This window comes from Triticum aestivum, chromosome 1B (assembly GCF_018294505.1).
Source record: "Triticum aestivum cultivar Chinese Spring chromosome 1B, IWGSC CS RefSeq v2.1, whole genome shotgun sequence".
NCBI classification, from domain to species: Eukaryota; Viridiplantae; Streptophyta; class Magnoliopsida; order Poales; family Poaceae; genus Triticum; species Triticum aestivum.
The window spans coordinates 363545071-363567746 of NC_057795.1; the positions used below are offsets into that span (position 1 = coordinate 363545071).

The window sequence follows — 22676 nt, forward strand, 5'->3', positions numbered from 1 at the left end:
TATATATGAACAGTTTTTGCAACACTTGAACATTGTTTTCACATAAAATAATAGATTAACAAAAAAATAACATTTCTAAGATACATGAACATTTCTTTTAACTTTTTTTTAGAATAACATTTCTTATCACATGCATGAACGCTTTCTTTAAAATGCATGAACATCTTTGGGCTGGCTTTGGTGTGGCCCATTAACATGTTTATGTTTTTCCTTGTTTTTTTCCTTAAATGGAAGAATAACTGTTATTGTATAAGACGTTGTTTACATCCAATATATGAGCATATTGGACGTAATAATGTCTTATATTATGATAAGGAGGGAGTAGTTTTCACGTTTTGGATGACAGGCCAGGCTAGGAAGTTATGAACCAAAGAGACTACTCATAAATAAAAAATGAACCAAAGAGACTAAGGGCCTGTTCGGGAATGCCCCAGCTTCTCAAAAACTTCCTAAATCCAACTTCTCGCATAGCTTCTCGTTTCAGGTGGCTACCAGGAAAGTGTTCGGCGCATAGCTTCTCGTTTTCTATCCTCAAGCACGGGGCTGCCAGCCCATTTGGCGCGATTAGCAGGCCAGGTTCGGGGCCCAAAACGAATTGGCAACGTGAGAAAGGGAGAGTTCGGGAAAGAAAGCGAACCGGTACGTTGAAACTCACTTGGCGGTGGCAACCTGGTGATAATTACCCTCAACTCCAATTTTTGGCTATCCACGGATCTGGAAAAGGGTTGCTTCCCCAACTCCACCTTTTTTACACTACGGCACCTCGCTAGCTTCTCGACTCCAGCTTCCTGGTGATAGAGCGTTCGGCTGAGCTTCCTGTGTGGAGTCAAGGAAGCTGAGAGTTGGAGCGTTCCCGAACAGGCCCTAAGAGAAGCAACACTCCTTCTCTTTGTTCTTTTCTAGTCCAATAAACAATCGAGATTCCAAAACCACCGAAAGATCATTACCGCCGTCAGAACAAGCCGTTGACGCACCGCTATCGCCGCTTCTCTACCGAAATTGGCTTGACCTTATCGATGACAGCTGGGAAGGCTTCGTGCAAGTGCCCCTAAGGACCAGCGCACTAGAGCCACAGTCGTCGCCGTTAAACCTTTGAATAGATCTGAAATATTTGACACCAAATCTCGCCACATGATGATAAACCCTAATCTCGATGTTATTTTTGTTATGTTTGCTATCCTTTATACTTCTGGTGAAATTTGATAATAGATCTGGATCATTTCTGTAAAAAAAGATCCAACAAACAATCGCACACGGCATCTCCAAGAGAAGATTGGCATCGTACTGTTGTACATGTCTTTATCTAAAATGGATATAACAAGTAAGAAAGAACAATGCACCTTTAGTTATGTTTCGATGAAAAAACAAACCCTTGAATAAGTGCTAGGTTCAAACAAAAGCTAAATATTTAGGGCATTTGGCGAACTGAAAATCGGAGGGTAGAGTTTCAAATTTAATTGAAACCAATACGTTGGATTTTCTTTGGATGGTTCTATGTACCAAGCGCGGCGATTATATCTCGCTTCACGCAAGATGGAAGGACCTCTCACGTCAAGTGTGTACGGGCCCACTCACACATATTTTTGGAAGAAATAGAAAAGAAGGGAGCGCGTGGGAGATCGATCCTGGGATCTTCGGGCTACTTGGTAGCACCTTTTTTTTGAGTAAAAACTTGGTAGCACCTTTAGCCACTGAGCCAACATAAAGTTCATGTTCAATAAGCAGGGCGCGACCTACTAGAAGGAAAGAGTCAGTTTTCTTTCATTTTTCTTCATTTTATTCACTTGTCTTTGTTTTTTCTTTTCTTATATATTTGTTTGGTTTCTCTATTTATTCTCCATTCTTATTGTTTTCCTTTCATTTTCTTTTGATTTTTCATTGTTTTTATCGGTTTTTCTTTTCTTACTCATTTTCCTTCCTTTTTTTCGTTTTTTTGTTTCTTTCTTGGTTTTCAACGTTTTTTTTGTTTCTTTATCAATTTCCAATTTATTTTCATTCCTTTTGAATTTGTTTCTTCGGTTTTAGTTTTCATTTTATATTTTTCTTTGGTTTATTTTGTTTATTTTTTCGTTTTCATTTTTTCGAATTTCCTTGTTTCTTTTGGTTTTCATTCTACTTTTTCATATGTCAAGAACATTTCTCTAATACACGTTTAACATTTCTGCAATACAAGTTTAACATTTTTTAATACACAGTCGAACTTTTTTTTTCTATACACATTTTAATATTTTTCAAATGCTTGATTAACCATTTTTTAATACATGGTCAACATTTTTCCTATATGCACTTTTAAACTTTTAAAAATGCTTGATACAAGATTAACATTCTTTTATACATGGTCAACTTTTTTCTATACATATTTAACATTTTTTAAATACTTCTTCAACATATTTTCAAATGCTTAAATAACATATTTATATACATGATCAAATTTTTCTAGGATTTTGTTAATATGTGGTCAACATTTTTTTCTATACACATGTAACATTTTTCAAATGCTTGGTTAACATTTTTCATATACTTGTTCAACATTTTTTTCAAATGCTTGATTAGATTTTTATATACATGATCAAAATTTTCCATCATTTTTTAATACATGGTCAATATTTTTTTATATACATTTAACATTTTCCAAATGCTTGATTAACATTTTTCAAATACTTGTACAACATTTTTTCAAATGCTTGATTAACATTTTTTAAATACATGATCAAATTGCTTCATACACATTGTATTTTTTTGTATACATGATAAACATGTTCTCTATACACTTCAAATGTTTTATGTAGAGTGATTTTTGTAATATACTTATTTAGAATATTTGGAAATATAAACAAAAGTAAAAAAGCAAAAATGAAAGCAAAATACATCAAAAAACAAAACAAAAACCGAGGCTGTGGCTCCCGAGTGCCTGGGCCAGCCCAACTCGCGCCACCCTTCAGCGACCGTTCCCTCTGTCTCACATGAAGCAACATAGGAGTGCTCTAGCTATTGACGGCATGTATTTTCTTCCCTTCCCAACAATATGCCGAGGGCCGAGGCATAATAAGGTGACAAAGCCACGGTGTGTTCAGTGATCTTCTCGGCTATTAGGGTGAGGGGGTCATGCGGCTGTGCATATCCTTTGAGATTAGTCCAACTTACAGAGATTTGGTTTTTTCGCAAATTTGTTTCTCTACTAGAGTCATGGTGGCACATCAGGATACAAAATGTGAAGCTTGGAAACATGGGTGTCAATTTATGCCCATGGATATTGAAGTGAGTCGGAATAGGAGGTTTTTGTGAGTATGGGTTTGGGCAAAAGGGGTTGTACCCACCCATACCCTACACATTGTCATCCCTACTTGGAATGACAGTTTTTGATGATTAAGTGTAGACTTTACTATCTCCCTTCGCAAAAAGAAGACAACTTTACTTTTATCTTAATGCATCTGTTATAAAGGCACACCATGTCTTACCAGGAGGAAGAAATGAGTTACCGATCAGCATCTCTACTTCACATAAGCCATGAGATAAATCAACACAGGTAAATCCACAAGAGAGAATGAATTGACAATGAGCCTACACAATTTCTGAGCCTCTATTCATTGTGCAGTTTTTCTGTATGATATATTAGCCAGTAATAATACCAGCCAGAACGTCACTTTTCCCTCTTGCAAATATAGTGTAGACTAGGCATAAAGCATCTAGCCAACTGTCAAGAGCCTCCCAGCTATCAGCAACCTGTCACAGATTCCATTTGTGAATGTTGTAAAACATATAGTATTATCTGTACTTCAATAGAACAAACAAATAAAAGCAACTGGCAGATACATACCAAGAACCTAGGTCCATGAACAGTATCTACACAAAGACCAGCACCAGGTGGCAATGTTAGATCAGCGGATGCTGACACAGAAACAATATCCTCAACAGCTATTCGGGTAGGCTTTCTTCCTCTGTCCATTGATTGTGATGGAGGCTGGCTAGAGGCATTGGCCTACGATTTACAAGAAAACCATAAGATTCAGAAAGGCAAGGTCACAAAAAAAGCAGACAAAGAAACCAGTAACTCCAACTTTGCACTGGAATAATTGTCCAAAATAACAAGGGATGAACCTTCTGGAGTCCCTCATGGTTCAGAACAAACTGTGACCTCTCCCAATCAGTGTGTGGTGCAATGGCATTATTGGCTGGAGGAGCGGTCAAATATCCCACTTTGAGATATGGCAAAGGCAACTGCATTGTTTAATATGACAACAAGACCAAAGTTATTCTTCCATAATCAATGACAAGATACGATGCCAATGTCATCTAGAGGGCAGAAATGTGTCAAAACTGACAACCGACAAAGCAATATTCAAGAAACCAATTTAACCAGGTTCAAAGCCCTATCCCCTAGGCTACTAGCTTTCTCATGAATGGAGCTTGGCAAAAGCAGTTCAAGTAAATTTTAAACAACATAACTTGGAAATAAAATACACATATCGCAGCCACATCAACTTCTTAGCTATTACGTATAGGTAACAATAGACCAATAAAAAAGAGTATCAGGAAATACAACTGAATCTTACCATCAAGCGGACTAGTCGCAAAGCACTGCGATAGACCTGCATTAGATGAAATAATGCTACATGAATCTTCAAGTTTTTACACACATATAACATAACAGGCAGTTAGCAGAAAAATTAACAAGTACCGAGTAATTTGGTTTCAATGCATGAGCAGCTGCAACATAGATAGCAGACTGACTGTAAAGCTCATTAGGGGATACGTCTGGCTTCCCAGATCTCATGGTATCCTCAGCTAAACCATACTGCAACATTAAGAAGGGCACAGAAAATGGATTATGTTATTACCGTTTAACTTGTTCAGCTAATGTATTCAAACTGAAGAGCTCATGTCGATACACTAAAAGTGTGTCAATATGCACAAGAACCATAGTTATCGAGTGGGTTACTATGGAAGACAGGAAACGTACCAAGACAGTTCCAAGATTGTATATAGCCCGATGGAAATCAAATTGCAATTGGATAGCAACACGAAACTGATGAGACAGCGGGAGTGGGTGTCAGTAATTTATCACAGATATATCTTTTAGTGAACAAATCATCGTAAATCATTCCCAGACCAAGTAATAACAATATGCATATACCTTACTTATAGCTGTTTTTATGATGGTTTGTTTCTCCCGAGCAGGAACAATGGCGCTCAGTTCCTGCATTGCAAATTCATATTCTTACAAATGAAAGCTAATGCTGAAAAAGGCTTTTGCCCCGCTTTTTATATATAAAGCCACAACCGATACAGATGAAGCACACAAACGCACACCAACCCTGCTAGGGATACCAGCTATACAAGAGAAGCTCAAACAGCAAAATAGGTAGGAACAACAAAATAGAGAAGCTCAAATGAAAGGATAATGAGCGAATAGGTAGGAACATTCCAGTCCCAAAAAGCAAAGATAACAACACTGTTATAAGATAAGTACCTGTAGTCCAAGGCCCCAATTATTTAGAGCCTGCAATTAGAGAAGCAAACAAGTTAGGGGTAGAAGCAGCACTAATATGATAAGTGAATACTTAAAAAAATCAAAATTAAGAAACTGGAAATCGTAGTGATTTCATAATGTTTCATCTCATAGCTTTCCTCCAAAATGCATAACGGAGACAAATAAATACAAAATGATAAGACTAACTTAAGGTAACAGAAGATTTTCTGAACTCGCATCAAAATGTGTGCCGTTGTTATTAATAGAAAATCAAAGCAAAAGTGCAAAAAAACAAAACAAGACTAGGAGAAGATCTACTCTAATCTACAAAAAAGAGAGACGGGCGTCCCTCATAAGGCTGTAATCATGGGTCAAGAGGCCTAAAGGGCTTTTGGTCCTGCTGCCTTCGACAATCGACCTCGGCCAGAATCCCATTGACCAGCACCTGACAAACTGGCCTACATTGGCGAAAACACAGTCGTCTCTCAAATTCCAGATTTGCCAGTGGCAGGGTAATTCCCTTGGCCTTTGCACCAGTCTTTGTTCCCACCATGAACAACCATGAGTCCAAGCATAAAATAAATGAAGGATGCCAATTGAACGACAATATTTTTAAAATTTGTTTTGAATATCTTGGACATTTTGAGGTAAGAGCAGAGTTTGACCACGCCTATATCTTAGATGAACAAATTAGGCCATTTAAAATCAATTGTTTGAAATGGAAATATAGTAGGCCTGCCTCTATAGAAGGTTCCCTGCAACATATGTGAACTCCATATGTGATAGAATCTTACAGTAATGTTATCATCTCGAACTCTTCTCAACAACAACAACAACAACAACAAAGACTTCAGTCCCAAACAAGTTGGGGTAGGCTAGAGGTGAAACCCATAAGATCTTGCGACCAACTCATGGCTCTGGCACATTTATGGTATTTTTTATCACATTTACATGTGTACTTTTTTGCTCAATGAATCAAATAGGACCATTTCTACCTTTTTGTTTCATCTTATATTGTGCCGTTAAGAACTTAAAATGAATTAAAAAAGGGTTCAGCGCTGACCTGCGGGCTATTCCAATTTAGCTGGACAGCCTTCTCATAATTCAGTATTGCCTGGGGGAAAAGGGAAATTGTATAAAATTGCATGCTATCATACTTCACCTATAAATTTAAAAGTTCTAGACAGTACAACAGTATATTTGGCATAAATAGGAATAACTATCAAGCTTCTGATATAGCAAATAAATATTAAAATCTCTGGTATGTACATCAGGAATGTCATATATCTGGAGGTGAGTGCTGGCAGAAGTTAAGCTGATGTATGTACCCTTGCAACAGAGAAAATACAGTTTCCATCTATTTGGCCCATGCCAAAGAGTTAAGTCAGTTAGAATAGCAATAAGTGCTTCAGCAAAAAAACAAAAACTCTTGCTACAAGAAGTGATTCCATGACTGTTTCGAGAAGGTGCATTTAACCCAAACACCATGGAAGTAAAACATATGAACCAGAATCCAAAATCCACCCAATAGCCTGGTTTTTTAGAATGTGCATGAAACCAAAGGACACTGAGAACAAAAAATAGACACGGGAAGATTACTTATGTAAACCTCTAGGACTTCTTTTTTTCATCCTGCCATCCCATTACGGAATTTATCTCTTTTTGAATCTGTTTTTTAATAGATTATGACTTCAAAATTTCTAACAAATCAACGTAAATACGAGGAATCTATAAGAAACTAAGCCTCAAGCGCTGTTATATCACTGTATAAGTATAGTTTACTATGTGTTCCTCAGAACATTAAGTAAATCATCTATCAGGGATGAGGTTCCATGCTGCTTACTACTCCCTCCGTCCAGAAATACTTGTCGGAGGAATGAATGTATCTAGACGTATTTTAGTTCTAGATATATTCATTTTTATGCATTTCTCCGACAAGTATTTCCGGACGGAGGGAGTATTCAACTAGCCAAAGTGCAATTTTCAATCAAGTATGGAGGAGTATGCAGCCAAATTGTTCTATATTATTTAGAACAAAAGCGCATTTGATCATCTAAACAACAGAATCAACCAAAAGTGCATCACTCGCCAAGCCTCACAACCACTGCAGACCAAGTATAGTAATAGCAGACAGACATACTATCTGGTCACGGTAACATGAGAAAACTTCAGCGCTTAATACAAACAAAGCCTATACATATGTGAACCAACCAGTCTCCAGAGATCTTCGGCTTCTTTGGTACGACCTCGTATTTTAGCTCGATCAGCAATAGCAATGGCCCAGTTATAGTATGCCTAAAGGGAAAATAAACGTGTCAAAAAAAGAATCAATAGTCAAAATGTGGATATGTCCGTCAAGATATGAAGTGATGGACAGTGAACATTTATCCACTAGAACCATGAGGGCACATTCTGTACAACTAGCCAAGAGCTTAACAGACTAAATAATGAACGTGCCATAGTATTTTGCACAATATAAAACCAGAGAACTAATACACTATCAATTCAAATACCAAACCAATGTAACAAATAAGAAACTTACATCATAAAGAGTCAGGCAAAGTCGGGTAGCTTCAGCATACTTTTTGCAGGCCTCCTCAAGTAACGCGTCTTTGGAGGAACCAGAATTGGGGTCCACATTATCTGCACTCTCCTAAAATAATAATTTGAAAAGGGTGAGCACGTAATAACCTTGATATCAATCTTGTGATGTCCATTTTGCATGCATGGTTTAAACGACAAAAATCCAATTCCGCATTGGTCACAGTAAGTGTTAAGAAAGTTATTGTGCAAATATGGTTTAAGGGCTATAGATTTACCTGGAGGACTAGGGCCCAATTATAATATGCATCAGGGTCATCAGGATTTCTTTCAATTGCATTTAGATATCTGCATAACAGATCTTTAAGACTTGATAGCAGTAAAGAAATAAATACAGATGAAGTCCACAAAAATTTGTTGTCATTACAACATTGGGGGGGGGGGGGGGGGGGGGTTCAGGCAAGGTAACTAGGTAAGCAAACCTTTTTCCAGCAAAAGCAAGAATCCTTTGGCGAGAACGACCTTCCTCGTCCACTCCAGTGACACTATTTATTAATTCCATGGCTACATCATGATGGGATGAAAACTGCTGCATGCTATCTCGGCTGGAAAGGATTGAAAAGAATTAACAGAACAGTTATCACTAAGAGCATTCTTGCAGAATTTTCGTTAGTAAAGAGAAAAAAAAACAGTAAACAGTTCATTTGTAACGGTATAATCGATTAACAGAACAGTTGCAATTTGGCCACATGATGCAAAACAGCTTGTTCAGCGTCTGATGAAACACTCCTCTGCCAATACAAATGGAAAATGGAATATACTTGTATCGTTCATTTTTTAGACAGGACAACACAATATCAACACCTATGATGTTGCAGAATTGCAGTAAAATTGCATGCCAATTGCCGCTACCCTGATAAGAAACACGAAATGACACTAGAATAGCTGATCAGTAATATGTAGTACTATTTCAGCAGCTAACCACCAGAACAAAGCAACGACTCGAATGCACGATTCACATAGATGGCATGGGCCCCAACGTGAAGCGATCAAACAACATATTTGGATTCCATTATCCAAATGGCTTGGTACTAGGACGACCCAAGGCAAACAGCCTAACCAAGTCCCGGCGATATGCAGTACTGAATGGAGTGACGATCATGGCACAAGGACCGACGCGCGTCTGCACGAACCTGGACGAAGAACCCTCAGCATCGGCGGATCCGACCCCGTCCCCATCCCCAACGCCTCCGCCCCCGTCCGCCTCGCCGTCCTCCTTGATCTCACCGACGAGCTCCCGCGTGGTGAACGGCTGGGACCCCTCGGCGCCCAGCGCCGCCTTTGCCTCCTCCTGCTTCGCCGTCGCCGATCGCGGCGGCTCCTCCTCTTCCTCCCCCGCCTCGTCCTCCACCGCCACCTCCACCTCCACCGGCGCCCTGTCGCCCGCGCCGTCGGGGAATTCCCCGCCGTCCGCGGGTACGGGCCGCGTGGGCTGCTCCATGGCAGGAACCGATCGGCGTCGGGTCCACGATCTGGGGGCGGAGGCGCGGCGCGAGCGTCTCACCGGGGCACTCCTCTCGTGTCTCCTCTCGCGCCACTCGGTCGCGTACGACTGGGCAAACGGAAAGGGGTAGCGATCGCCGAGGCCGAGGCGGGCGGGCGCGACTCCGCAAGCTGACGTGCCAACGGGCCGAGGGGCCGAGGGTTGAAGTCCCCCCCAAGGGAGGAAACGGCCCGGCAGGGTCCGGCCCACGGCCGCCTCGCGAGGGGCAATTTGGGAAACACGGCCGCGAAGGGATGCGGGAAGGGCCGGACGCGCCGGGCTCAAATACAGCAGACTCCGGCGCCACCGCGCACGCACGCACGCACGCGGAGCGGGGGCCCTGTCCAAAGCGCGTGATCCATTTCCTCCTCGCTTCCTTCTCTCTCGGTCTCGGTGCGTGCGTCACTCCGTCGGCCCGTCCCCCTCACCGGCGACTTGTCGCCTCGCGGCCACTCCCAGCCCCAGGTGAGTGAGAGCGACCCGACGGCCAACCAACAGCGCCCCAACCGCTTTTCTCCCGACGACGTGTCGTGGATCTAGGTGCACAAGGAGGACTGATTTTTTGTTTTTATTTGGTGGTGTGGAATTCTTGGCCTCTCCCCTCGGAGCAGCGTGGGCGCGTGTGTTGCGAGCCATGGCCGGCGAGAAGAGGATGTTCGGCTTCGAGGAGGTCGCCAAGCACAACGTCGCCAAGGACTGCTGGCTCGTCATCGCCGGCAAGGTGCGCTTCCCCACTCCTTCGTTTTCCTACCCTAGCATCTACTTCTCCTGCGAGTTCTGTGGCTAGTTTTCTTGTTCCGGCACAGCCTGTTGAGCTAGTCAGCTAGATAGTACTTCTAGATGCTAGGCTTCTTCACGAGGAAGAATTGAGTCTGCTGGGCTCGTGGAATTCGAGTATTCTTGTTGAGCTTGCTCAAGTCAATTCCTCCCAATCAGATCTGTTCAGCTGCTGATACTTCGTCAACAGAGATGTTCTCTGACCAAACACATACTCCTATGAGGACAAATAGCAAGTGATTTGTTTTAAGCTTGTGTTCCAATTCCAGACCAGTTACAGCCTTCTAGCCTTTGGTGCACTCCATGCTGTTACATGCACCTTCTGCAATATTGTACTACATAGATTGGTCGACTCGTACAAGATCCGCTTTGTGTATCGCGTATCAGGATTCCATTCTTGACGAGGTGCTGAGGGAAAGGTATTCCAGCAAAATCTTATCAACTAGACAGCTCTTTCATAGGATCAAGTACAAGCGTCGGGAGACGGTGTACCAAAGCTGCTTCCTCTTCTGCAAATGTGCATATTAACTAGTCATGGTGGAAGGAAATGAGTCAATTAAGATGTATCAGGGCGATTGATTCACATGGACGTGGTTGATGCTGGGTAGCCCCACCAAAATGGTGTCCCTGCAGTATGTGTGGCCGATATGTTTGTTGGTACCATTTAAATTGTGTGGCCTTGAATGTTCCAGTGTGGCATGTATGGCCATGGCCATACGGTCTAGAGTTTTCTCTGCACCCAGTGGATTAGATTCCGTTGGAGTAAAAGAAAATACCCAGCAGGAATTGAGAAATTTACCTAACGAAATTCCTGTTACATGTGCTGCAAAATATGCCTGACTATATCAGCTCATGTTGTGTAACATTTCAGGTGTATGATGTCACCCCTTTCATGGATGAGCATCCTGGTGGAGATGAGGTACTGCTGGCAGTAACCGGTGAGTCATTTTATAATTGTGGATGAGGCTAAGTTCAAAAGTCTTGCGCAATTTTGATTTTAATATTCAAACCTGATCACTACTCTCCAATATAACCAGGGAAAGATGCAACCAGCGATTTCGAAGATATCGGACACAGTGATTCCGCAAGGGAGATGATGGAGAAGTACCACATCGGGGAGATTGATGCTTCAACCATCCCAGCAAAGCGTACATTTGTACCTCCTCAGCAAGGGTCCCATGTCCAGGCCAAGGATAGCGACCTCCTCATCAAGATCCTGCAGTTTCTTGTTCCCATTTTAATCTTGGGGCTTGCATTTGGTGTCCGGCACTACAGCAAATCTGAGTAGGCTGTTGTTGGCGAGTTGCTTCGGAGAAATAGCTTTCAAGTAATATGGTTTGAGGTAGAACAACATAATAATGGTATTGGTTGGCTGGTTTGAGTTAGAACAACATAATGATGGTATTCGTTGGGTGGCAGTGTGTTGTCTCATTGATCATACAAGGCACTCTCAGTTCCAAACATCTATATGTATGCTCAGATTACTCGAATTATGTTTACATTCTCAACATATGGAGTCTCTACATATTTTTTTAGCCGATGGAGTGTCTACAATTGAGGATGATGGGAACATTGCTATGCTATTAACAATCTCAATTTCAGAATAAATATGGACATCATACATTGCAGTGATGTTCCCACATAGTAATTTGTCTGTCGGTTTCACTGTATTTGACCATATTCTTGCAGTTATACACGCCTAAAAGAGTTAAGCAGCACTTATTAAGCATGCAAGTGACGGCGTGGGCCAGTTGATCAATTCGATTATCGGAAATTCCAAGTTTATTTTATTAAGGCAGAATCCCTTCCTGAATACACCGGCTGCAATAACTGAACTAAACGTCTTTCAGGGCATTGAGATATTTTTTTTTTGAAACGAAGGCAAAAGATTTGTCTCATCAATTAATTAAAAAGAAGAGAGTTGTCCAGTTAATTAACGGAAAATCGGGCGAAAACCGAAGACAAGGCGGCCGGAAAAAAGCGGGTGGATTTTCAGTCACACCGCTCATCGTGCCTAAAGGCACTCTTCATAGTCTGACCAAGCTTGAACGGGCTTTTCTCTGGTCAGGTGCTGACAAGACTACGGGAGCCAAGTGCAAAGTGAAATGGGACACAGTTTGTAGGCCCAAGGAGTATGGTGGCTTGGGGGTGCTTAACTCTGAAAAATTTACGCGTGCCCTTCGCCTTAGGTGGCCTTGGTTCGAATGGAAGGAGCCCCACAGACTGTGGGTTGGTTATGGCAACCCCTGTTCGGAGGATGATCTCAGCTTCTTTTATGCCTCCACCACCATTACTCTGGGAAATGGAGCCAAAACGCCTTTCTGGAATTCTCCTTGGCTCCTTGGCCGTATGCCCAAAGAGATCGCCCCACACATCTATGAGGCCTCCAGGAGAAAGAACTGGAAGGTTAGGGAGGCTATTAGAGGGAACGCTTGGATCTTCAAAATCATCTACAACACCGTCATCACCGGAGATCACATTCGTGAGTTTTTCACTCTTTCGATGCTTCTGGATGACGTCCATCTTGATGAGCATCGGGAGGACGACATCACCTGGAAGCATTCCAATGATGGGGTGTACTCGACAGCCAGTGCTTATAAAGCTCAATTTCTTGGGTTAACCTTGTCACCAATGGATCGCATGGTCTGGAAAGTTTGGGCTCCTCCGAAGATCAAATTCTTTGCCTGGTTGGCTATCCAAGATAGGATCTGGACTGCGGACCGCCTGGAGAGGCGCGGGTGGGCCAACTGCGGTCTGTGCCCTCTTTGTTCTAGGGAGCAGGAAACAGGTGCTCATCTTCTCTTCAAGTGCCGCTTCACTATTCGGCTTTGGAGGTCTCTCGCGGCCAAGCTCGGTCTTCATCACATTGAGACCTCCAGGTGGCATCTTCATGGCTCCGTCCTAGATTGGTGGGAGGATGGTACTGGGAGCCACGTCCCCAACAGGAGTGCCCTGGCCTCCCTAACCCTCCTTGTCTCCTGGACCATCTGGAATGAACATAATGCTAGGGTGTTCCGACACAAAAGTGCTCCGCCGCCTATTCTTCTTAACACAATCCTGGAGGAGGCCAAGCTTTGGGTTACAGCTGGAGCAAAGAAACTAGGGCGTATTGTATATCGAGAGTAGTCCGCATGCCGTGCTTAAGGTGGTTGTTGTAACACTCTTATCTACTCTCTCTTATTTAATCGATGAGGCAAATCTTTTGCCTCCGTTTCGGAAAAAAAACACTGCAAGACCAAATTGTATCCAGCATCCACAGTCCAAGAAGTAGCAACAGATGACAAGATCCACAAATCTGCTCTGTGCAAAGAACAGTCACATGCAGAGAGAGGGCACACCAGAAAACAAGACCAAAAATGTTTCTATCCATAACCTCATACAAGATATTGTATATAACAGACATATGATAACGTGATAACTGCCAGGACCAATCATACAGATATAAGCATGGGCAGATCCCAGCTACTCGATCCTGTCTTGTACGGTCACCACTAAATCATGGGCGTCGTCCAGGAGCTTCCAAATGTCCAGCTGCCCGGCCATGCTGTTACAGTCCCTAATGATCTCATCCATGCTGCTATAGCTCTCTATTATCAATTTCCTCTTCTCCAGTACACTGGCTGCAATTGCATACAGCAGCAGGTCATCAGTTGGAGGGGCTCCAAGCTGAAGTTTTCTCCAGGATGATCTTGTGATCCCAGCCCGCCTCGCTGCCTGATCGGCCCACATCGCCTCCCACAGGCTGAGGGTCTGCTCGAAGGTGAGCTCCCTCCGGAACATCACAACCACCATTCTATAGACGAAGAAGCAGTCTGCAGCTTCAAGCATCTCCAAGTGCCTGTAAAGATGGAAGTCCTTGGTTTTTATTATCTTGGAGACCATGTTGAGTTGCCTGCGAATACCCACTTCATCGAGTCTGAAGTTGTGGCGGGCTTTCCTCATGAAACCGGCAAAGCACCAGAAGGCTTCATCGTCTTCCTCCAGCACAGCAAGGAGAGGTGCAAGGAGGTCACTCATGCCCTGGCAATAACCGATTTCTGGGTCATAGGTTGCGTACGCCTCAAGTATTGCAACAAGACGTGACGCATGATGGATCCTATGTGCTTCCAAGTGCTCATAGTCTTTGAGACAAACAGCTGAAGCAGATTCAATTGCCTTCTCTCTGGTAACCGCAGCTTGCGATGGAGAGTAGGAAACCCATTCATTATTAGCACGAACTGCATCCAAACGAATTATCCGCTGCCATGTCTCAAAATCCTCAACTGTCCGTGCAGACTTCACAGGACGGGCAATCTTAGATAACTTAGTTTCAGTTTCTATATTTCCTCCTGTGTTTGAATATTTGGGCAGGGGCATACTTTCTTCTTCATCCTCAACTGAAGACTGGTCCACAGAGGCGACATCATCACGGGATGCTTCCACATCGGTCACATCACTTTTCTCACTCTCATCCTCATCACGTGAACTAGATGAACAGAGGCTTTCATCCGCCTGATTCTCTGGAATTGCTTTACCTGTCTTATCCTGCATTTCTTGCTCTAAAATGACACAAGGATTTTCTTCCTCACTCGTGATATGATCATCCACGCTTACTTTTTCAGGTTCTCCAGATCCAACAGAAGTAACAGATTCTTTGACTTTGCCTGAACTAATGCTCTCTTTGTGATTGACTGATCGCTTGCTTTCTTTATTGTTTTTTCGCAGGCAATGTTTCCTCAAGAGCAGATATCCCTTCCTACATAAATCATCCAACATTGTCATGTTTTACACTAGACCCCATGAAAATAACATTTGCAAACACTTAAGTGTTCCTTAATTAAGGAGCAATGTATTTCTGTAGTGGTAAAGAAAACTATAGTGAGACTGTGGGCAACCATGGACTGGAGTCATGAAACATAGATGGTTGAAAAAATGGTGTACCTGTTATGGGCCTTAATTGCTTCCCTTTCAGCTTCTGAACTATTCAGGCTATAACTGCACGAGAGTCAAAAATTCCAATTACTCGAGGTAAACACTCTGACTACCCCAAAAAAAACGCACATGTGACTAAGTACATAAAATTTCCACGATGTATCTCTTACTGTGCCTACCAGAGAAGGCTGAACTATGTGCAAAATTGGTGTATTCGTAAGTTTTCCTTCATCTACTTAGTTTAGAATCAATCTAAAACTGCACGCAATAGTTTTGATACTACAAATGAACAGGAGCGGGGGGCAGGTAGCCTGGGAAAATCCTGTGGAAAACACTAATTTCCACATTTACATACTAACAAAAAGTACAAAAGTGAGTATGCCTCTCTTAAGTTGGCCCTATCTATGTTCTGTTCAAGTCCCAAAACTGAAACAGTTAATTATAAAGTATAAAGCCTCACTCAAATGCAGAAAAGATGAATCATGTAAAAAAAGGAACATCAACAGAATCTGTTGCTAAAAATACAAAACGATGTTAGCATGAGTTCCTCATGTGCAAGTATCTCGTGGATCTAAGTATACATCTGCAAGCATAGCTAAATCTGTCCTCGGATCACAATGTCTAGAGTACTTACACTCCAAGAAGGAACGGCCAGACCTCTGCTCTGATGCTCGGCTCAACCCCCTGTCACGAAAGCAGACAGCTCAATATAATGACTTTGTAAGCTACATCAGGAACTCACAAGATAGCAAGGAAATACTGTAACAAACAAACTAAGCTTCACTATATCTTACTCCGTTCCGAACTCTCTTCAGTAGCTTGACGCCACCGTCGTAGAACTTCCCCTCCGGCGTGAACAAGCTACGCCATTCCTTGGGCCCAAGCGCGGGCTTCCTCCGCCGCCGCCACGGCGATTTGATCCCGCCCCTGCATCCAGAGCGCGCATATGCAACTAAGGGGACGAAGCACAGGACCACCTTTGGCAGAAGGGGGGGAGGGTTTGGGTCTGGCGGTGGCCAACCTGCGGGAGGAGACGACGATGGCGACTAGCGCGATGCCGGCCGCGGCCGTGACCCCGACGGCGACGGCGGTGTTCCAGCGACCGCCATTCGCGCCGGCGGGGCCGAGGAGGCCGGCGACGGCGCGCTCGGCGAGGCCCCACGCCCACATCGGGCGCAGATGCCCCCCTGATCGCTCCACGGCTCCCCTCCGGCTCTTCCCCCCGCCGCCGCCGCCGCTGCGATCCCCCAGCTCTGCTTCCTTCGATCGATTGGGATTCCGGCCTCCGGGTTTCTCCTTTTTCCTCTTCCTTTTTTTCCTCTCTCTGCAGTTCTCGCGCTGTCCCGTCTGACGATTTCGACGAAAGTGGTGCGTGCGTGCGTCACTGATCGATAGGGCCATGTTCGTGGGCCTCACGAGGCGGGTTCGGGTCGGTGTATACGTCGTTTGACGTTTGGTGCCTACCGATCGAATGAAGAAACTTTGAAAAAAAATCTAAAAAAATGGTTTTCGTAGTTCTTTTTTTAGGGTATGAAATTTCCTAGCATCAAGATGTTGGGTGTTAGACTCTCGATCCAGTTTAACTCACAGCACAATGCACCCTTACAGCAAACAGTGGCGGAGCCAGCTATCTGGCAAGGCCTGGCAGCTGCCACACCTAAATTTGAACCAAATATACTAGTACACCTACGTGTTGGACATGGACTTGATACTACAAGTACGTAGCTGGTGGGGATGATGTAAAACTCTGCCGAACAGAGTACGAGTACATGCATGATAATAGAATATGGTACTTAAATTTGGATTTTAGTTGTATTTGCAAAATACAAAGTTACCTATATATAATAATAAAGAAAATTGGGTTTCCGTCGTCCGTCGTCGCTAGCGATTTTGCAAAATAGTCCCTATTGTTTCTGGTATTCAACCCGCAGTTCCTTTTTAAGTGGATATATGATATACGTTGTTCTTACAAAAAGGACCCTGCGTTTTGTTATTCAATTGCTGGCGAGCGAGACGAGCTGGAGGTTGAGGCTGGCCGCGATACAGACGATGCCCGGCGCGGGGGCTGCGATCTCCGGCGAGATCCGGTCGAGGAGGCGAGGCCGAGGCGATCCGGTCGAGGAGGCGAGGCCGAGGCGATCCGGTCGAGGAGGCGAGGCCGAGGCGATCTAGGAGGCGCGGGAGCAGGTCCAGCGGCGGAGCTTCAACTCCAAGTACATGGCAGCGGCGTTCCTCGCCGGTTCCGAGCGAGATGGGGCTGCGATGCAGACGATGTTGGGCGCGGCGGCGGCAATCTCTGGCCAGATCCGGTCGAGGAGGCGAGGTAGGGGCCGGATTATGTTTTGGGGACGACATGGAGGCGATCTACAAGGCGCGGGAGGAGGTCCAGCGGCAGGGCTTCAACTCCAGCGGGCCCCCTTTCGATGGACGGGGCCGCCCACATCGCCGGTGACTCCCCGGAGGCCAACAGGGCCTCCTCCTCCGCGTCCTCGACCGACTCGGCCTCCCGGCGCTCCCGACCGCGGAAGGGGATTCACCTGCGGCGGCGCCGGCGACTGTTGTTCGCTCGGAGAGGAGAGGGCGGCGAAGGTGACGGTAAGGACGCCGATGACGACGTGCAGGACCTCGCACTGTCGCCGGGGATGTCCTTCGCGGTGGTTCTCGCCCAGGTGAGTGTCCACTCCTCCCGGTGTTCGTCATGTGTTCTCCCTCTCCCTCTGCGCCCCATGTCGCTATTCTCATGTTGCTTTTGTCGCAGCCAGAGGCTCAACATCAGGGGCCGCGTATACCCAGCGATGCTCCCCGTCGACGGCAACAAAGTCCCCGGAAAGGTGCATGCAATCCCACGCGCACACATCCCGTATACTTGCTGTTAATTTCTTATTTTGTCCACTGCAAGTTAAGATGTGAACAATGGCGAGTACTGTCAGTATGGAACGGTTGAAGTGCAGAACGAGTGACAATCTGTTCATGTGTCTAGGTTTGGAAGGGGATCACTGATGGGGAGTTCAATGTGCTGGACACATTTGAAGATGAACAGTATGTGAGGGAAGTTGTTGGCATCTCACTGACTGTAAGTCCATTCGCTGGCCTAGGTCTCTGCTTCAGCTCAGGGTAGCCGGATTTATGATGACCTGCAAAATTCAGTGAAATGTTTAGTTCAAATCAATTATCCTGACACCCCTTTTCATGATTGAGCCTTCTTATTTGGGGCACACAGATAGAACTGCTATCAATTGGTTTTGTTCTATCATGAAAGACCACTTTTCGTTTGGCACTTAAGATAGAAATTCTTCACTAGACTGTTCCACGGAAAGAGGATTGAGTACTTCGGATTTGCAGGATTCGGCGGATACAATGATGGCCTATGCATACATATGGGGGAATGTAGATGATCCTGACCTCTATAGTGAATGGGATTTTGACGTGAGTATTTCCCTTCATGCTAATTGTAAGCATTTTCCGTATATTGATTGAAAGACAGACAAACACCGCCACTATCTAACTAAGCGCATGCACCAATTTGGTGATGCTATGAGAAGCAATGCTGTTGCAACATATGTTTATTAAATTACATGTATAATGCTACTATTTGTTAAACAATCTCCATTTTCTCAGCTAGCCCAATACTTTTGCTAATCAGAATTTTGGTACGGAGAATAACATCACTAATTTACTAGCTCTAAGAAAAGCACATGCTTGATTTCTTGAATACGTCCCTATGTGCTGTCAACTTGTATGTGCTGTTTGGCAATGTCTTATTTTCTTTGGATTCCCGGGGCATATTTCAGTAGTATCCATTCAAACATTGACCTGTACTACTATGCTGCTTCTCCATCACTTCTGGTTCATGAAGGTCGACGGCCCTGCCGACGCAAGGGATCTCGGGTCGCCGTCGCCATTTGGGAGCTCCCTCTCCTTCATGCCTTCTTACCGTGGTGCCAGGGATCAACGGCCGGACGCCAGCATGACGGAGCTATTGTGCTGCTGCCTCAGGTCGTCCAGGCTCGTCCTCGGTCCCAGCCACCCATCATCAAGATCCGACGTCCTCTGTCCTTTTTTCCGATTGATGTGAGTAAGCCTCCACTACCCGCTTCCAACTCTGTAAAATTTGCTGTTGTAGTTGGCATGAGAGGCCGCCTTGATGCAAAGCTACAAGTTTACGTGGGTGTTGCTGGCCGTTGCCCCCTTGCCCCCTGGCCAGCAGGGTCTTCCATGACCAGGGCCCCCAAGCTAAGGAGTAACATGCTGCAGCTTCTGCCCACCACCATGCATGAGACATGGAAATCTAGAAAGTTGTAGGTTTGTGCGACACTCATGCTCACCATGTGTTTTCTGAAATGCTCCCATGTAGATATATATAAATTGATGTTTATATATTATAAGCATTTGTAAAATGTTCATGTACAATGCAGTATGCAACAATAAATCACATCTCCCAGCAATGGCTACTTACCATTACTCTTATCACCTTAGACTAAGTTGTATGAATTAGATGACTCGGCACTTATGTTTTCGTAGTAGGTTCTGTGTCCTTCGCGCACTTACAATTCAGAGATACATTTGGTACATGGCTGATTGACTTTGTTCGTGTGGATTACCAGTTTAGCAGCAATGATTGACTTTGTTTATGTGGAGTACCAATGTAGCAGCAAGTCTGTTGTAACTTTGGCAACACAACCAACATCAAGTGTCACACTGGTAGTCTAGGGTCAGTTCAAAATTCGAATTAGTGTTTAGTTTAATCTACGTGTAGTTCATCGTCCATTTCTGAATCACCAAGGATTGATTTTATTGACACAAGATTCTCTACCTGTTGTTTTCTATTAGGTAAAAACAGTCATTGGCTCCTCATGTAATCTACAATAAGTATCCCTTTTGACACTCATTTAAGTAGAATTCTTTATTATTATTGTGGAAGCAGAAACACACTTGAGAAGGATTTCATTTAGTTTGTACTTTGAGTTTCAAAGTCTATTATTGACATGGATTTTCCTTCTGCTAGAGAGGCTGAATCTACATCAGAACAACGGCAAGTTAACAAACGAGGAGGTTGGAGTTGTACTGTGACTACTGTTAGATCTGGTTTTGCACTTCCGAATTTTATTTGAGAATGAATCTCGAAGGTATATTTTCTGCAAAGTGCTAGTGCCCTCCTACAGATGACAAGATTTTCTTCTTTTAATTGTAATGAGGCATGAGCCACAAACTCTTCATAGAACTTTGAAGCAAAATATTGATCCCCTGCATGCATATATGATTGCAAACCAATTTTTTTTAAATCCGTTCCTTTTTACAATAATATTTTCCTGGGTGATGTAACATAAGTATATTATTGGTACAATTAAGTGATATGATTAGTACTTGATTTATCTGGGCATAAAAATGTCTGAGATAATAGCTCTAGCACTCATGCCCACAATTTGAAAATGGTAGGACTATCCTTGACCCATATAGAAGTGATAACCCCCCCCCCCCCCACACACACACACATATAGCGTTTTCCCCGTTGCAACGCACGGGCATTTTTGCTAGTATATATCTAATATTATAGACAGTTTTTGGTCAGTTGCATTTTACATGCTTTTCTCCTTCATAAGCTCCGCCACACCTGAAAATTATTTCTGCATTCGACACTGACAGCAAAGGCACACTGTTTTGCAAAAAAAGTGAAACAGAAAAATAAGCCGATGTCGTGCCTTTTTATCAATTGGATGCATTTTTTTTCTCTCATGTGGTTCTCTCTTAAGTAGTGTTGATTCACTATGGCTCCATATACTTGCGGTTGGGCTATGCGATCCGAGATGAACGAGAAATGCACGCTCTTCATCCTGGTTTGGCCCCATGGCAGGATGGCAATGCTTTTGATCAGCATCGTTGTGCCTCCTAGTGTCGTCGCCTGTTTTGCTGCCATGGCAGCACTTTCTTTGAATTAGGGTGCTAACATCCCCTCCTTGAGATACGGCTTGATCCCAAGCCAATAGAGCAGGGCGCGCTCCTTCGGGTGAATTGTGTCTTCCTAGGTGGCGTCGAAGACGGTGGGATCGGACCAATGAACGAAGATCCGCTCCCTCCGTTCAGTTGGAATCATTCTCTGGCGCTGGTGATGACTTCAACGGGAGAGAGCACGACTTCTTATGGTTTTGGCAGCTCCGTCGTTGCAGTGGTACCTGGGGTAAGAGCCTATCGGAGTAGTGGACTTGGAAGATAGGTGGACCTTTGATACATCTCGAACGCATCTACTTTTCCTAACGCCTTTCCTCTTGTTTTGGACTCTAATTTGCATGATTTGAATGAAACTAACCCCGACCTAACGCTGTTTTCAGCAGAACTACCATGGTGTTGTTTTTGTGCAGAAATGAAAGTTCTCGGAATGGAATGGAACTTTGCGAGGATTTTTTATATCAAATAAGAAAATTTCTGGAGTCAGGAGGTAGCTGAGGGGGGCACCTGGGTGGGCACAACCCACCAGGGTGCGCCAGCCCCCCCCCCCCCCAAGCGCACCCTGGTGGGTGCTGCCCACCTCGTGGCCTCGCTGACCCTCAAACCGATGCTATAAAATCCCATATTTTCACAAAAAAAATCAAGGAGAAAGAATTATCGCGTTTCATGAGACGGAGCTGCCGCCGTCTCCTGTTCTTCATCGGGAGGCCAGATCTGGAGTCCGTTTGGGGCTCCGGAGAGGGGGATCTTCGATCTTCGTCATCACCAACACATCTCCATCGCCAATTCCATGATGCTCCCCACCGGGAGTGAGTAATTCCTTCATAGGCTCGCTGGTCGGTGAGGAGTTGGATGAGATTCATCATGTAATCGAGTTAATTTTGTTAGGGCTTGATCCTTAGTATCCACTATGTTCTGAGATTGATATTGCCATGACTTTGTCATGCTTAATGCTTGTCACTTTGGGCCCGGGTGCCATGATTTCAGATCTGAACTGTTTATGTTATCACCATTATATCCATGTTCTAGATCCGATCTTGCAAGTTATAGTCACCTACTACGTGTTATGACCCGGCAACCTCGGAGTGACAATAGTCGGACCACTCCCGGTGATAACCGTAGTTTGAGGAGTTCATGTATTCACCGTGTGTTAATGCTTTGTTCTGGTTCTCTATTAAAAGGAGGCCTTAATATCCCTTAGTTTCCAATAGGACCCGCTGCCACGGGAGGGTAGGACAAAAGATGTCATGCAAGTTCTTTCCATAAGCACGTCCACGGGAGGGTAGGACAAAAGATGTTATGCAAGTTCTTTCCATAAGCACGTATGACTATTTACGGAATACATGCCTACATTATATTTATGAACTGGAGCTAGTGCCATATCGCCCTAGATTATAATTGTCTCATGATGAATATCATCCAACGAGTCACCGATCCAATGTCTACAAATTTATCATATATTATTCTTGCTAAGCTACTACTGTTGCTACT

The 22676-nt window shown here is 44.1% G+C and overlaps 4 protein-coding genes across 10 annotated transcripts; 2 read left to right on the forward strand and 2 right to left on the reverse strand.

Annotated features, from left to right (window-relative positions):
• Positions 1-3366: 3366 nt before the first annotated feature.
• Positions 3367-9730, reverse strand: LOC123124415 (protein HLB1). The gene is made up of 14 exons (XM_044545031.1): positions 9205-9730; positions 8494-8616; positions 8290-8359; positions 8013-8123; positions 7682-7765; positions 6534-6584; positions 5471-5500; positions 5135-5197; positions 4961-5026; positions 4679-4795; positions 4554-4589; positions 4099-4218; positions 3818-3979; positions 3367-3723 (listed from the first exon to the last, which is right to left on the reverse strand). The coding sequence occupies exons 1-14, from the start codon at positions 9510-9512 to the stop codon at positions 3613-3615; spliced, it is 1452 nt and encodes a 483-aa protein (XP_044400966.1). The 5' UTR covers positions 9513-9730; the 3' UTR covers positions 3367-3612.
• A 63-nt stretch (positions 9731-9793) lies between these two features.
• Positions 9794-11866, forward strand: LOC123124459 (cytochrome b5). 2 transcript variants are annotated; one of them, XM_044545077.1, is made up of 4 exons: positions 9794-10019; positions 10139-10275; positions 11203-11269; positions 11369-11866. In XM_044545077.1, the coding sequence occupies exons 1-4, from the start codon at positions 9809-9811 to the stop codon at positions 11617-11619; spliced, it is 666 nt and encodes a 221-aa protein (XP_044401012.1). In that variant the 5' UTR covers positions 9794-9808; the 3' UTR covers positions 11620-11866. The 2 variants fall into 2 exon arrangements, with proteins under 2 accessions (XP_044401012.1, XP_044401020.1); XM_044545085.1 differs by having other exon boundaries at positions 10166-10275.
• A 1743-nt stretch (positions 11867-13609) lies between these two features.
• Positions 13610-16658, reverse strand: LOC123124406 (rab GTPase-activating protein 22). Its single transcript, XM_044545023.1, has 5 exons — positions 16264-16658; positions 16037-16169; positions 15877-15926; positions 15252-15305; positions 13610-15066 (listed from the first exon to the last, which is right to left on the reverse strand). The coding sequence occupies exons 1-5, from the start codon at positions 16641-16643 to the stop codon at positions 13794-13796; spliced, it is 1890 nt and encodes a 629-aa protein (XP_044400958.1). The 5' UTR covers positions 16644-16658; the 3' UTR covers positions 13610-13793.
• A 572-nt stretch (positions 16659-17230) lies between these two features.
• LOC123124424 (uncharacterized) lies at positions 17231-21759 on the forward strand. 6 transcript variants are annotated; one of them, XR_006461081.1, is made up of 7 exons: positions 17231-17911; positions 18001-18073; positions 18223-18315; positions 18585-18668; positions 19099-19313; positions 19450-19544; positions 20248-21759. XR_006461081.1 is itself a non-coding variant. In XM_044545042.1 (6 exons), exons 1-6 carry the CDS (start codon positions 17460-17462, stop codon positions 20351-20353), a joined length of 1023 nt encoding a protein of 340 aa, XP_044400977.1. In that variant the 5' UTR covers positions 17231-17459; the 3' UTR covers positions 20354-21757. The 6 variants fall into 6 exon arrangements, 4 of the variants coding, with proteins under 4 accessions (XP_044400977.1, XP_044401004.1, XP_044400986.1 ...); XR_006461084.1 differs by having other exon boundaries at positions 19099-19238; positions 19366-19544; positions 20248-20301; XM_044545042.1 differs by lacking the exon at positions 19450-19544 and having other exon boundaries at positions 20248-21757.
• The last annotated feature ends 917 nt before the right edge of the window (positions 21760-22676 follow it).

Coding starts and splice junctions, on each gene's coding strand:
- LOC123124406 (XM_044545023.1), bottom strand. CDS start 16,643: ATGGCCCTATCGATCAGTGACGCACGCACGCACCACTTTCGTCGAAAT. Junction 15,306..15,876: donor TGGCCGTTCCTTCTTGGAGT/GTAAGTACTCTA, acceptor ACTCTCGTGCAG/TTATAGCCTGAATAGTTCAG. Junction 15,067..15,251: donor GCAATTAAGGCCCATAACAG/GTACACCATTTT, acceptor TGATTTATGTAG/GAAGGGATATCTGCTCTTGA.
- LOC123124459 (XM_044545077.1), top strand. CDS start 9,809: ATGCGGGAAGGGCCGGACGCGCCGGGCTCAAATACAGCAGACTCCGGC. Junction 10,020..10,138: donor GCGGCCACTCCCAGCCCCAG/GTGAGTGAGAGC, acceptor TTGGTGGTGTGG/AATTCTTGGCCTCTCCCCTC. Junction 11,270..11,368: donor GGTACTGCTGGCAGTAACCG/GTGAGTCATTTT, acceptor CAATATAACCAG/GGAAAGATGCAACCAGCGAT.
- LOC123124424 (XM_044545042.1), top strand. CDS start 17,460: ATGGCAGCGGCGTTCCTCGCCGGTTCCGAGCGAGATGGGGCTGCGATG. Junction 18,074..18,222: donor GCAACAAAGTCCCCGGAAAG/GTGCATGCAATC, acceptor TCATGTGTCTAG/GTTTGGAAGGGGATCACTGA. Junction 18,316..18,584: donor TTGTTGGCATCTCACTGACT/GTAAGTCCATTC, acceptor TCGGATTTGCAG/GATTCGGCGGATACAATGAT.
- LOC123124415 (XM_044545031.1), bottom strand. CDS start 9,512: ATGGAGCAGCCCACGCGGCCCGTACCCGCGGACGGCGGGGAATTCCCC. Junction 8,124..8,289: donor ATTGGGCCCTAGTCCTCCAG/GTAAATCTATAG, acceptor TTATTATTTTAG/GAGAGTGCAGATAATGTGGA. Junction 5,198..5,470: donor ATTGGGGCCTTGGACTACAG/GTACTTATCTTA, acceptor TTTGCAATGCAG/GAACTGAGCGCCATTGTTCC.